The sequence below is a fragment of the Eleutherodactylus coqui genome, chromosome 5, assembly GCF_035609145.1.
Source record: "Eleutherodactylus coqui strain aEleCoq1 chromosome 5, aEleCoq1.hap1, whole genome shotgun sequence".
Lineage (NCBI taxonomy): Eukaryota > Metazoa > Chordata > Amphibia > Anura > Eleutherodactylidae > Eleutherodactylus > Eleutherodactylus coqui.
The window spans coordinates 109,408,992-109,424,886 of NC_089841.1; the positions used below are offsets into that span (position 1 = coordinate 109,408,992).

General features: G+C 43.0%; 1 protein-coding gene across 1 annotated transcript in view; it reads left to right on the top strand.

The window, feature by feature from the left end:
- The window catches only part of RHOBTB3 (Rho related BTB domain containing 3), a 37,954-nt gene extending 26,381 nt beyond the window's left edge, over positions 1-11,573 (top strand). The window contains exons 9-12 of the mRNA XM_066603007.1: positions 2,204-2,377; positions 3,635-3,801; positions 7,481-7,577; positions 8,978-11,573. Of these exons, the coding sequence (XP_066459104.1) occupies positions 2,204-2,377; positions 3,635-3,801; positions 7,481-7,577; positions 8,978-9,093 (554 nt within the window). The 3' untranslated portion in view covers positions 9,094-11,573. The remainder of the gene's footprint in view (positions 1-2,203; positions 2,378-3,634; positions 3,802-7,480; positions 7,578-8,977) is intronic.
- The last annotated feature ends 4,322 nt before the right edge of the window (positions 11,574-15,895 follow it).

Here is a 15,895-nt window from a genome sequence, read left to right on the forward strand (position 1 = left end):
ACCAATCAGAGCCAGTACTTACTGGAGGCATGGATTTTGAACCTCCAAACCAGGAAATGGTGACTGAAAACTACAGACAAGTGTGCCGGAGACAGCAGACAGTGCCTGTTAGTTGATGTATTGTGGGGTTTTTTTAATGCAGCTTGGGATTATTTTATAGCTCAAACAGTAGGACTTCCTACTGCAAAAGTTGCAATGCAGTTTTTGTGCGATGTGATGTGACACAAAGAAAGGCTCCATAGGGAAACATGGGCTACAAAACATAGAAAATCGTGGCAATATTCAGCACGCCGCAATTTTTTTTTTCTCGCAATGTAGCAGCCTACAAAACATTACTAATGTGAAGAAACCCATTAGAAAGCATGGGCTTCACATACATGCAATTTGTAGCACCGTCGCATCGTGAGACGGCCTTGAAGGGGCTGGTTTCCAAACTTGGACATTTATGGCATATGCACGGCTATGCCATCAATGTCTTATAATGCGGGACCCCCTCTAAGTGGAGAACGAACAGAGGTAGCTGTATCTATCAAACATTTATGGCGTATCCTGTCCTCTAAGTTGCAACGTGGGGCTCCATGGATCATATTTTTCCAGCCGATCCCTCAAATGCCCGTTCTGGGGAAACTGGAGGCCAAGTCATCAGCTTGTTTCTCAAACCAATCCTGCTGATAGAAGCCACCGTCATTAGGAAATACTATTACCTTGAATGGGCGTACTTGGTCTGAGCAATGTTTAGGTAGGTGGTACTTGTCAAAGTAACATCCACATAGTATTTCTATTGGGCAAAAAACAGATCCATATTTGCCCAGTTAAAAATAAAACCCATAAGAGCAAATACAGATCAAATACTGATGCAATTTCAACTGTAATGCTCTTGTATTATAGATCTGTATTCTGCAAATAAGGAAGATGAAATAAATCCTCCACAGCGCCACCCATTGGAAGGCAGCATTCCTTCAAACCAAAGTTAGACTCTTTATACAAGCCCTGTAACAATGACTGGGAATTAAAAGCAAAGCCAGGCGCTATGCTCAGACAGCTGTTTCAAGGTATTTGCCCTTCATCAGTGTACAGTAGGAGTCTGGCTTTGCTAGTGAGAGGATTGGGACGGAAGTCAAAAACGCTATCTTTTCTCCTTAGGGAGAGCACCTAGACAATGAGGAGACTCAAAAGGCCAGCTATACTTTTCTGGGAAATATGCAAATAGGCAGATGGAATAATACCTCCACAGCGCCACCTATTGGAAGGCGGGATTCATTCAAGCCAAAGTCAGACTTTTTATACAAGCCTTGTAACAATGACTGGGAAATAAAAGCAAAGCCAGACTCCATGTACATACAGCTGTTTCAGGGTATTTGCCCTTTATCAGTGTACAGTAGGAGTCTGGCTTTGCTAGTGAGAGGATTGGGCCGGGGGTCAGAAACACTATCTTTATTATGAATGTAACACTATATAAAAACACTTGTGTCAAACTAAATTTAGGAACGGCAGTACTGCATATGTGGTTCTCTGTAGAAACAGTTCTGCAGACGTCTCTTGGAGCTTACTTCGAACTAAAACACCCCACCAAACTGCATTGCAAATATGTGTCCAGCATTTTTATCCCTAATGCCAGGCGTTTGTTTTCTAAACCTCCTTTGTTTTTGTGTTCTTGCTCAGTAGTGTGAATTAGCAGTGCCTACATGCCTCCCTAATTAAATAAAATATGCAGGAACACACTTGTGAATCAAGACAAGCCAACCGTATCATTTACCAGAAATCACGGGTATTTTCCAGACAGCATTATGTGTGTAAATTAACAATTTCCTGTTTATCCCGTGCAGCAGCACAGATTAGCGGAATGTAAACTATGAATCTTTCTATTTTCTGATTGGTGGCAGAAATCTTGAAAACTGAAGAACTAAGACAAAGTCTTCCTATATACAATTTACACTTTATGTAGACAAGCATGATCTCTGCTGACCTGCAGTGAAAGGGATTGGCCAGCGCCCTGTGTGAGCAGGTCTGCAGCAGATGTATGTTAGATGCACATGATAGGATCCATCTGACGAAAAAAGGAAAAAATGTTGTATTGCAAAATAGATGACAGCTGCAGTTTTTCCATAGCAGGCTAAGTAAATCAAGTGGAAATCTAATAGCTAGAACTAATTTGCATAAAATAACATATTGAGTGTATTTTTTTCCTGATTTTTGACTGCAGATACTAAAATTCCAGCTCATCGGGCTGTGCTGGTGGCTCGCTGTGAAGTAATGGCTGCCATGTTTAGTGGAAGTTACATGGAGGCGAATAGCGTGCTTATTCCGGTGCATGGTATATCAAAAGAGACTTTCCTTGCTTTCCTTGAGTACATCTATACAGATACCGTCTGCCCTGGTAAGACATACATTATGAGCCAACACGAGATTCTCTAGGAAGTCACAGTATATTATGTGTGATGTAGTTAGAATGTCTCTTCCATGAGAACTTTCTTATGAAATAATCCACCCAACCTAATTATATTTTATTTTCAAGAAAGCAGCAAATTTCTGGATTCTAAGACTTTTCTCATTACACTTTATCAAATCTTCACTGTGGATTATTGATTCTTCGTTCATCCACACACATAATTGTCAATCTATTTACTTCACTGAGGGCTTATTCACACGAGTGTGGGTGCAGCTATGATCGGCGGCACGAAGCGCAGCTGCGCCTGAACGAGGGGAGTCCCTTCACCGGCTTTTCTAACTCCGCGCAATAGCGCAGGAGTTTGAGAATAACCATGGGAAGACCGGTGCCGCCCGATCTTTCCCGCACATAGTTTAAAGAGGTGGTGAAGACGAAACCACTGAACTCCTATTGAGATCAGTGGTTTCGATTTGTCCCGTTATACGGTCATGATTATCATCGCCGTATAGAGGGAAAAATCTACCCTCATCTAAATCCGCCTTAAAAGTGTATTTACAGAGGTGACTTTTCTCTCGCAGTGATGCTGCGAAGTAGAAAGAGCATAGCGTGTCCTATGTTTGGGTGATTCTGTTTGGCAACCATGGGGTATAACTACTGCCACTAGCAGACGGGCACTAAGCAGAAAAAGTGTTAGCTCCTTCTACTTGCCGTATTCTTCCCTGCAGTCACAAAGCTAACCAGTTTTAGCTTAGTGTCCGTAGGAGGCAGACTTGTTTTTATCGCCAGCCTTACACTACCTCTCGGATTCGGGCAATAATAGGGTGGCAGAACTCTCCCTGTTACCCCACCGAAGGAAGCAAGCAGGACAGAATTAATCATTCTGTTGTCTGCCTTGACCTCCGAAGAAAAGGAGGCACGTTCAAGCGCTAATTTGAACATGTCCCGCCCGCTATAGTGTCCCCCACTTTTTTTTCCCTAGAGTTCTCCCTTCCTTGTTAAAGGCAGACTGTGTTTGTAAAAGTTCGAATTATTGAAATATCACATTTTTTTGTTCTGCACGGTGAAGAAGAAATATGCAAAGGCGGATTTGCCACCAAAATGACCTCACAGAGAAATGTAATAGAAATGATCAAAAACTGAATGTACTACAAACTGCTTCCAGTAAAAACCACAGAATGACCCACAGAAAACAGGAATACAGCTCTAATGACGAAACAAATCCTAATTGAGCTTATTTACTTCCAGCTAGTGTCCTGCAAGCCATGTCTCTTCTCATCTACTCCGAGATGTACCAGATATCCAGACTGCAAATGATCTGTGAACATTGTATCGCCACCCAGCTGCAGAGTGTGCCAAGCAGAGAGCTGGCATCAACAAGCCTAAATGTTGTCAGTCTGCTGAAGAAGGCCAAGGTAATGCATATGGCCAACAATATGAAATATGTATAGAATACATTATTGATAGCCTAGATAGAGATCAGTCAGAGCTCTTCTATACTCATCTCTGATATCTCTCCTGTACACCGGCATGTGGCATGGTAGACTAGATGAGGATATGATACATAAACTGTCATTTCCTTCCATCTTTGGGAATTTATTGTGACCCGCTTTTAATATTTAGTAAATTGAGAATAACCAGAGATCATGGTTGATTACATGGGTCAGTTTTATTAAGAAAGGAGCAGATTTTGCACTATGTAAAAACATGAAATCATTCATTTGAGCAATCTCTGATGTTTTTTATAGTTTGAGTTTTCAAAGAAATTTTAAAAAGCAGCACAGTTTGTCCTTGGCCGCTACTTATACTGTTGTTGCTTGCACCCAGTTTGAACTATATCAGTTCAGTTTTTCATGTAGATTCTCCTATTGTTCTTCTGCCCCGCTGTTTGCAATCTACTTACTGGTGTGGGGAGGAGTCACATCCTAAGCAGCCATTCTGCCAGCACTGTACTGGCTGGGACTTCCTCTGCCACTCTTCTCATGCTGCCTTGCATATACCCTGCTCCAATCAGCTGGTAGGCAGCAGGTGAATGCCCAACCCACTGTTGCATGTAGTAACTAGCAGTGTCCATATGTCCCTGTTACTAGAGAAGCCAAATGTCTAATTACAGGCAGTGGATTGCAAATGTTCTGGAAATAAGATTGAAACTACAATTACCTCAATTCCCCACTCTGTCCTTCCTTCCTGTATGTCCGCACTAAGCACTATCCTGCTATTGGTCAGCGACCCGGTCCCAAGAGCTGAATAGAAAAAAAAGTAATTCCTGGTCGTTCTTACTGAGCAAGCCGATCTGTAGAGCTGGAATATCTACAGGACGTATCCAGGACAACCTGGGAATAAACACTTCTGAAGTGCTAGGAGAAGGTGATGGATTATAGAACTACAAACACAATATTTGATTAGCATTTATTTGACAGGAACTTAGCGTAACCAGAATATCCCTTTAAAGGATTTTCCCAGATCTTTAATATTGACAACCTATCCTAAAGGCCATGTTACACGCAACAATTATCGTTACAACAGACAAACGACTGAACGAATTGACAGCATTTTTGCATAAAGATAATGACTTGAAATCATCTCTTTTTCCCTAATTAGTTAAAGTGAACTCAGTATTATTTGTTTGCTCAAGTGGGCATGTGTTTATGCGAGGGATTATTTGGCTGTCAGGATTTTATTGTTTTCTCCTAACATGAGTCCCCCCCTCAAGTCATCAAGTCACTAATAAGACTGCACAAATTCCATTCAAATGGAACGCCTTTTGAGTGGCCTGACAACTATTTTTATACAGACTAAAAACCATCGTTAAACGACAAGTAAACGAATAGTGCATGACTGCCTGCATTTACATGTAACGATTATCGCTCACTTTCGTCCGTTTCAATGAATTTTGAGCAATAATCATTGCATGTAGAAGGGCCTTTAGCCAGAAGTCAGTTTTTGAAGTTAATGTGTTGGTAGCTGAAAAAATTGGCAGGTGTAAGAGTGTGAGCTACTTTCACAAAAGACCAAAATGAGTCTAGTTAAGTGAGTTGGAGCATCTCCAAAACATGTATGGCGTTTCCATTATACAGTGGTAAGTAGTCAAAGGAATGGCAGTTGGTGAACCAGTGACAGGGGCAGCCAAGGATCAATGCTGTGCACGGGGGGCGAAGGCTATCCAAACACGTTGGCACTGTGCTATTTTATTAGGGAAAATGCCAGAGGGCATGCTGGAAGCCCAGTGTACCCAGTTATCATGAATGACGACTAATGGGTGCTGCTTATATGCCAGATACGGTGCTTCCGTTTATTTCCATTATTCATTTTGAGTACTACAATGGAAACCAAAGGTGTTTGTGTGAACCTAGACTTAGGCCGCCTGCAGACGGGCAGGAATTCCGCGGTGGGATTTCCGCTGCTGGAAGCCTGCATAGGATTGCGTTAACAAACGCAATCCTATGCAGACGTCCGCGATTTGGCCACACGAAATCTTGCGCGGCAAACAAACCACGGCATGCTCTATTCCCCGCACAGAAACGTCACTCACCCGCCGCCGGCTCCGGTCTGCACATGAAAAAGATGGGGCGCGGGTGAGTACGTGCTGCTCTCTGCAGGCGCTCGGGTCGGGTCCCGCGGCGAGAATTCTCGCTGCCGGATCCGACCGAGTCATCTGCAGGCGGCCTTACTATCACACGTCAACTACAACAGTTTTCAAGATTTGCAATTTAATACACAAGATCAATAACATTAACAAAACCTTTTACGCCAGAATTCTGGCATGGAAAAGTTGCAAAATTTGGTGCAAGTTGCACTAGCACAAAAGCTTTGCAACTTTTCTCCTATCAGCACCTAGCTCACCGCTGTAAGGAAAAGTGGGTGTGGCTTATCAGGAGGGGGCATGACTCCCCCAGACCAATAGATTTATGTATAAATTACACCAGAAACTGGATTAAATTATACCGCCTCATGTATTAAGTGCATGGGAAAAAAATTATACTAAAACCAGAGCCTGAAATGTCTGTCTTAGGCTGGGTTCACACGGGGCAGATTTGCCGTGGAAATTCCGGGCGGAATTTTGCCGCGGCAAATCCGCATGTGGCCGCTAATCCCGGGATTAGCCAGCCATGTGGACAAGATTTCTCAGAAATCTCGTCCACACTGGACGGCAAATCCGCTGCGGCTAAGCCGGCAGAAGTCGCCGCTGTAGCATTTCCTTTTTTTTTTTCGCTGTGGCCGCGCTCTCCTCTATGGGAGCGCCGGCCGCAGCGGAAGAGCGAGCGGCCGGGCCGCTTCAAAGCCGCCGCAGGTTTTGCAGCAGCGGTTCTCCCGGCGGAAATCTCGCGTTTTTTCGATGCGGCCAAACTGCAAGATTTCCGCTGAGAATCCGCCCTGTGAGAACCCAGCCTTAGTAAATTTTCTGAATGATGCATTTCTTAGTGAAACTCATCATAATGGTTGTTTATCGTTCAAATAAACAGCACATAATAGGCGTCCTTGGAAATGATGTCTCAGGTGTTTTAGTTGGATTATTGACTAATTGCATATTTCACCAGGTCCTTGTCTTGACAAGACCTTAAGCACGTATGATTAAGCCCAATTATAGGGTCTGTGTGCAAGTTCTTCAGGCTCACTTTTCGAAAATAAGAAGCTTCTATTACAATCCACATACTTCTCTGTTTTTAGAGCTTTCAGCAGTGAAATGGTTGCAGAAAATGACATGTTATGCCCCAAGAAATCCATTTTCTCGTATGTCATCTTTGATGAAAAGGAGAGACCTCAGCATTAGGGGACTTTCATACAGCAGTAGTTTGGTCAGCCTGTTAAGGTGCTGGAAAGTTCAATAAAAGTTTTGTTCCTTTTCTGTATTTTGGACCCACTGCTGGTTTAGGCTTACAAATATTGATGCAATCCTGCCATGTAAAAGTGACCTAAGGAGGATTTATAGTAGGGCACATAAAAGCCTATATGTCATACCGCGGCTTCATGAAGCTCGGTGGTTAAGCCTAAAGAATAATAATCGCGTTCTGTATTTCAGAACCGCACTGTAAAAGCATGTATTCACCAGCTTTAGCTCATTGGTTTTAATATTGATTCTGTTTTGTATGACAGTTTCATAACTCTGAAAATCTTTACACTTGGCTACTGTACTTTGTTGCCACACATTACCCGATCTTCAGTCAAAAGCAAGAGTTCCAAGACCTTTCAGGTAAGTTGGCTTTAAAATGTGCGCATATTGAGAAAAGACCTGTGGCAGATCTTTGGTGAAGCCGCAGCAGTATTTCAATGTGGATTTCACAGGGAAAGAGTGGAAATCTGCAGTGAACATCTGCAACAGAAATCAACACATCGCTCATTTCAATATCCACCCTGCAGGTCAATTTCTGTGTCGAAAAATTCTGCAGTACATGGATGATATTTATCCATATTTCATCCATATGGCTGGTAACGTGATCCATGCATACGCAAATCGGCACAGAAGATCTGCAGCGTTTCTGCGACATCTGCACATGTTGGGTGGTAAAAATCTGACCCAAGCAAGCATACTTGAACATGGGCTATTTAAGTGAGGGCTTCTGCAGAAGACCAGGTTTTTGTCATGTTTTGCAGCTGTGATTATCATGGCCAAAAAACATAGCGAAACCATTGATTTCAATGATTCCGTTGTGACTAGCGAGATTCTTATTGTTTTTCTACATGCGTGAAAGATTGAGCAGGTCATATCTTCCTGCTTTTTTTGTTTGTTTTACCTGTGCACAATAGTGTGAAATTTGACCGTTAAAGCATTTTTTTTGCCTGGTTCATGCGCAAATACGCTCCATAACAGCGAGTGTATTTTTGCGTGCGTCAGTCTGTTTTAGCCCTAAGAGCATGTATTTATATTCGGGAGACCATGTCCAATTCATCTAAATGACCTTTGCAGAGATCCATGCACATACTACAGAAATAAGCCCTTTCACATGTATGAAAAAATAATACAGTGAAACCTTTTTGAAACAAACTCCCAAAATTCCAAGGTAGTCTAGAGCGGTGGTCCTCTGAAAGAAGACCTCCAGTATATATAGTGCATGATGGGATGGAAAAGAAGTGGGCATTTGGATTCATTGTAGTGCATTCGTCTATTTTCAGCGGTCTCATTGGAATGATTAGAGGCATGGGGTTCATGTGCAGCCGCCATTGCCAGACACTTTAGACCCCCGTTCTCGGAACTAGTGGAGGTCCCAGTTTTCAGTCCCTCACCAATCAGGAAGTTATTCCCTATCATGTGGATAAGGGATAACCTTGTTTTTGAGGGACAACCCCTTTAGGGCTTCTTTAACACATACTGCTTTTGTATTTGTTGGGGAGGGCTTGTAAAAATCGCCATGACTTTCTTCACATTTCATCCACTTTCTGCTACTATATTCTACGCAAATCCGCACAGAGAATCTAGAGCAGCTCTAGTAGAGCGCACATACCCTCACAAGCTTATGCTGCGGGCAGTCAGTGGCCAGAGGGTCTTCATAGCCTTGTTGCGTGCAGAATCATTGTCACATATTTGTACTTGACATCTCCTGTGTAATTTCAGTCTTAATTTTCACTCTTTCTCCATTTTATCTTTTCATCTAGCAAAGGAACTGGATTTTGTGGAAAAACACAAGTGGCCTTCCAACACGTATCTAACTGAGCTTGAGGAATATAGAAGATACATCCATCCGCAAAAAAAGAGGTGCACACTCCTGTGACCAGAGTACAGATTACCTGTTTTTACTTTTTTTTAACTTGTCGATGCATAATAATATGGCACCAATCACACGAGCGCTGTGCTGCTGCCTTCACAGATACTTCTCTGATTATTGTGCTTGAAGTTTTAATGGTCAAAAGATAGTATCTAAGGAGGGTCTGTGAGCTAACGCCCCCTACAGGGGCTGGAACAAAGCCTCAGGGATACCTAGCACTGCTATCATCTGATGTTTCACACTGAAAATCTTATTAACAGAATGACTCCAGCTATGCAGTTATGTACCCATAATGCATCTCTCTGCGCTCTTCAGACCAGGTGCTGTGTGTAGTGGCAAAAACTGGGGTTTGATGTTGATTTCATTGCGGAAGTGCTGCAGATGCATTGCAAAAGGAGAAATCCACTGTGACAATCCACAGGAAAAATTGACATTCTGCAAGTATAAAATCCAAACCACATGTCATTTTCTTGACGGATTTCTTTCTACCACATATGGCTGAGATTTGTTTAGATCTTATCCACTTTGCTGCTACAGTAAATGCTGTGGATTTTCCTAAAAATCCACATAGGACTCACCTAATATCACCATACCCTTAAAGGGAAACGTTGTGCATGCAGTGCAGTCTGTGAGCAGCATGTTGTAGACCTGAGGAGCTGAGCACATTGACATATAGTTCTGTGCAAGTGTCATTTATAGAATTCAGTCTCTGCTCATTCTGGGTTTAGCAGTCCAGCGGGCGATCCTGTCAATGACTGGCACCCATCACTGTATGCACTATCATACAGGGAGGATTGTCCGTTACTGATAGGACCATCAGCTAGCAGAGATTAGATTCTGTAAAATACAAGTTATACAGAACCTTTTTGCACAAAATTATATATCAATCTGCTCGGCTCCTCCTGCTCTATAACACAACTTAACAGGTTCCCTATGAGCTGAACAATTCTAGGATAAGTAATAAACTTGGGATTGGTTGGGACCCAACTGTAGGGATCACTAGAATGGGGGTTTTGAGCCCTCCTTTTTCAGAGGCATTTTAAGGGATCAGTGGTCATACATGCACACTAGCATTCAACTTCTATGGAACGGAGTACGGCACTCTGCTATCTCCATCAGTGTCATAGACTTTAAATGAAGTGACTTCCAATCCAGAAGGGCTAGGAACTCATAGTCTAGTGAATGGTGGCCCCAACCTGTAGATAGAGGATGTTTGTCATGAGATAAAGCTGGGTTTACAGATTTTTGACCAATGAACTCGATTTTAGAGATGATGAAATCGGTCTGAAATGGCCATTTACGCCCACAGATATTTTGTTAGTCTAAAACCAGACCTTATAATCTCATCTCTTATGACTGACCAAAAGTTTTTACACGTCAGATTAGCTACTGTCACATAAGACAGATTTCAATCAGATTAATTGGCCATTCACACAGACACATGAATTTAGATCAATATTCATTGCTCTGGTTGGAAAAATTGGTCCGTATATGTAGAAGCACCTGAAGGCCCTCTTATGTAGCCCGATTATCTGGCATGAACTTTCCTCCGAAAGTTTGTTCGCCTGACAATCAGGTTGTGTAAAGGGGCCAACAAGTTCACTCATTTGTTGACTGATCATTGATTTTTACTGAATATAAAATGCTCACTGAACGTTACACCTCTCCATGTGAACAGGAAGATGTACAACCGGCCTATGGGGATGAAAGCATAGCAGCAATTCTCGGCCTATGTAAACAAAAGCAAAATAGCCGTAATCGACATTCTTGTTGATTGGTACTCATTTACTTTGGGCCGAGAGTCAGACCATATAAAAGGACCTTACAGGTCTTATTATCAAAATACTAACGACCACCTGTCTGTGAGTGACTGTGTGAGTAACGTGATGATGTCACCGTCATGTGATCAAATGATGGTGACGTCATTACAGGTCCTAAAACATGCAGAACCTGACAGCAGCCATGTACTTACAGGACCTGTGATGATGTCACCATCGTGATCATGGGCAGAGCTCAGAGCCCCAGGTGACTGATCACTTGACGGTGACATCATCACAGATTCTGTGAGCACATGGCTTCTGTCACTCTCTGCTGATTTAGGACCTGTGACCAACTCCAATCCTTTTCACGATATTATATTAGTAAGTGGCGCATTGCACCACCAGAAACACTGGTACAAGTATGTACACGAGTGCTAGCACATGCGTTTTCCCAATAGTTGCCGGGCTGTACTTGTAAGTGTAGGTGCAGCCCAGCAATTATTGCTACTACACAGATATTAACAGTGCTGATGTAATAGCTCTTTAACCAGTTTGATGCTGCTGATGCTTTTTAAACCAGGTAGAGCATTGCTATGGCTGCCTTTGAACTATTAATATACTGCCATTTTTGTATGATATAATATTATATGCACTTTGTGAGCCTGGGCAGTAGCGGGTTATCTAACTGTGCTACATGAGCTCTATACATCAATAAAATGTAAACATTTGGACTATAATTTCCTGTGTCGTCTTTCTTATTGTTTATCTGTCTGACGCCAGTCATCCATCATTGCCAGCAGAGGAAACCTAGTTTACACACACTGGAATTATTATCCAATTTCGGCTGTGGAATGCACAATAAAATTTCACAACAATATACAGTACAACCCCATTCATACCATCAGGCTGCATCCGCACGGGCTACAAAATCTCCTTACAAAGCATCGCTCATGTGGAAGAACCCATTGGAAACCCTGGGCTTCACATTTGTAGCAATGATTTTGTAGCGAGATTTTGTAGCCCGTGCGGATGCAGCCTTAATGTGATAAAACCTGCAGTGGAAAATAGTCATGCTGGAGATTTTCAGATCCGCAGCACACTCTGTAAAGAAAAAACAATGGATTTTAACCAGGGATTTCATTCAATGCAATGAAAATCCGCAGCAAAGTCATGTTTGGACTTTGGTGCCCATTCATTCTGCAATGTCCGCACATACCCAAATACTTTCCTTTTTGCTTGATTTTCTTCGTTACCTCTGCTCGAATCCATTCCTTTATCAATATTGCTGCTACAATGTGTAAAACATGAACAAATAATTGTGGGATTGCTTTAAAAATCAGGTTAAAATGAGGCTAAGGGCCCTTTTACATGGGCCAGTAATTATAATTGTTTATGTTCCCGCGATCCAGCGATAATCTCAATAATCATGGTTCAGTGTGAATGCATGCACAGACTGATCTATGATATGATGTGATGCTTATCAGTCGTCATTCAGTTTATCCATGTATAGAAACCGACAGACGATCAGCTGGTGTAAATAGGCAGTCTTTCAGCTGTGGGCGACTGCCTGTTTACTGTGAATAGAGGCAGGTGGGCCCAAACGATCCCTGGCTCGCTCTGCCTCCATTTATTCTGCAGTGATTGTTCCTGTGTAAAGGCACAGAAACAGTCATCGCTGGGATGGCCTGTCAGGCATCTGCGCTCGACAGTCATCCCATGTTAAAGTGACCCTGCCACAGCTTCATGTTGCCTGAACCACGAGCAACATCAACCCGGAACACGTATGTACACGGTGTCCATGTATGTTCCATACTGAAACACTGTGGTGTTTCAGAATAAAGATAATGTGAAGTTTGCTTCCGAATGGCGCTCAGAGTTATCGGGACAGCGTCACATCAGCTGCTCTTCCTCTTCTTCATCTAGAGAGACAAGCACCCTACACATAAGCAGGAAGAGAGCCATCACTCTTGGTGGTCCGAGCGGGTCCCACCCCTGTGACTTGGAGCACCGTGCAATCAAACTTCAAAGCATGCTTATTCTAAAACGCTGCAGTGTTTTAGAGTAAGACATACATGGGTGCATAGTGCATACCTGTCCCGGGTTGATGATGCTCATGGTTCAAGCAGCATGATCCTGGTGATGGGTTCCCTTTAAAGTGAATATTCAATATTGGAATAAAAAGGGTGAAGGTAGGAAAGGCCTTTGCAGCATCAGTCAAGCAGCTCTTCACTTCTTCCTCCTCATCAGGTCCCTTTAGCTCCTCTCCCTCCCCTCTGTACACTGGAGCTCCAGCACAAGGGAAGAGTGTGCTATACCTACAGTACACTCAGGGTAGGTGAGCTCTGCTGCTTTGCTCTACCATGCAGTTATTCTTTTCTAAGCTATGCCTTGACTTATCCAGAGTGTATTTATTGCTAGTTTAACTTGGGACTTATAGTATCTCAGGGCTCCTATGTGTTTTTATTTATTACTAAGTTATGTATGGTTGGTATACGTTTTAATCTTGATTTACCATTTTTTACATCTAAATCTAACATTGTCAAAAAAAATCCATCCCCTAGGAGTTGTCAGAATGTAATAATTATAACGTTTATATAAATAAGTGATTACAGTATCAGAGCAAAAGGATCATTTTTTGCAGAAAACTGAACACATGAAGGGAGTCTCTAGTACCCTGTTGTACCGCCTCTAGCTTGGATGCAAGATGTGATACGGGCGTGGAGGCTCTAGTACCCTGTTGTACCGCCTCTAGCTTGGATGCAAGATGTGAGACGGGCAGGCATGGAAGCTCTTATACACTGTTAGGCCGCCTCTAGCTTGGATGCAAGATGTGATACGGGTGGCATGGAGGTTCTAGTACCTTGTTGGGCTGCCTCTAGTCTTGGATACAAGCATGATACGAGTGGCCATGGAAGCTCTAATACCCTGTTTTTCCATCTCTAGCTTGGATGCAAGATGTGATATGGGTGGCATGGAAGCTCTAGTGCCCTGTTGGGCCACCTCTGGCTTGCATGCAAGATGTGATATGAGCAGACATGGAGACATAGAGGTTCCATAAAGTATCTTACAGCATATGGCTCCACATTTACTGTAACTGAGCCTCTAGATTGTGGAAACTCGTTGGCTGTTGAAGTTGGGGTCCCAGATGTTTCTATGCATGTTCTATTGATGATAAATCCAGCGAATGGGCAGGCCATGCAAGTGTGGCAATGTTGTGGAGGCATTCCTGTGGTGGCAGTGTGCCGCTCCACAGCAAAGACAGGATTGAGGCTTTCACCTTTAGGTCTTTAGACACAAACATGGCTGTTATGAGTACCCAAACTAAACCTGGATTCATCACTGAAAACAACAAGGTTCTACTCCGTAGCAGTCCAGGTTTGTTGTCACAACACCACTGCTAACGAAGGCGGCAGAAGGTGGGTGACAAAGGCATTACGTGTAATGGGCGCTGTGAGACAAAATATCCTTCAGCCAAGTGCCTGGATTGATTTTAACAGACACAGAGGCCTGTAATGATGGTGCCACCTGCCTCTGGAAGGCGCCAACGAAACGGTTGGAGCAGCTCGTACTTACTGGACGATTCTCTCTACTGGTTGGTGGGCAATTTGTCGATACGACCATCCAGCTTCTCGTATTCAAATTATTTACCCACTTCTCAAGCTCTGTTAAAGCAAACTATATCTTCGATTGTGTTGTAGAGACATGTTTGGTGACAAAAAACAGGGGAAAAAGAGGTCCATTATACACAAGTGGCCTCTGAGAGCCTTGTTTTTAGCTCATGGGTGGAACCACTTTTAAGCCCTCAGGTGGTAATCATTTGCATATCTGCCTGAGATGTAACTATGCTGAGTTTTGCAACTAAATGACAACTCCTAGGAGCTTGATTTTTGACAGACTGTATGTTAACATATGTCATATCTACACATTAGATATATTTCACATATTATTTGTCCAAAAATGTAAGAAAAAAGCTAGTAGCAAAGGTAGTAAACTTCTGTTTTATAGCCTATCAATGGGATACGTTCTAAGATCCTGTAGGGTGAGTTTTGACTGCAGGTGGGTGACTGATCTTGAGGACAAGGGAACCCCACAAATCTGGGGAGTGATCGAGACCCCGGTTCTCATGGGAAAATAGGGATGCCACCTGTTTGGTAAACCACTGGCATACCCAATAATTACCTCCCAAGATTGGTTATTATTTTTTACTGTAGGTCATGAGCAGAAGGGACCCATCCCAATGCTAACTCGTCGGGACCTGCTTCCAAACATCCAACCTGGCATCAATATCTTCACAAGCTTCTTCCCTCACTCACTGTCAGCATCAGGAGCTCGGCCCGCTGTGCACACTTTCTATAAAGAAGATAACCTGAATGCTCCCAATCTTCTAATCTAGAGTACAGTACATGCAGGATATGGGGAGAAGTCTGGTTATCCTCTACATAAAGTGGTGCTTGCGGAAGCCAGGGCATATGACACTGACAATGAGTGAGAGAAGATGTTTGTCAAAACATTGCTGCCTAGTCAGACAATCGTGGGGTTGGGACTATTTCTAAATCAAGTCATTGCCACAAAGGCGACAGTATTACTAATTCTGGCCACAGAGGTAGCACTGTTACTAATTGTGGCCACAGAGAGGGGCACTATTACTAAATTAGACCACAGAGGGGGCACTATTACTAATTAGGGCCACATAGGGAGCACCATTATTAAACTGGACCACAGAGGGGGGTACTATTACTAAATGGAACCACAGAGGAGGCACTATTACCAAGTGGGGCCTCAGAGGGGCACTATAACTAAATGGGGTAGCAAAGGGTGACTAAATGGAGCTGCAGAGGGTTCATTATTATGATGGGGGAATACTAAGACAGGGGAGTATTGAGATGGGGAGAATGTACAGAGACAAGTCTTGGCTGAAAAAAGTCTTCATGGTGGTCCTGGCCTAGATCGACAATATAAACTCGATGGACATTATGAATCAGAAAAGATGTCGCCTGTGATCATCGGAGGTAACTGCACTATAATCACTATCACTCTGTAGAATTTGT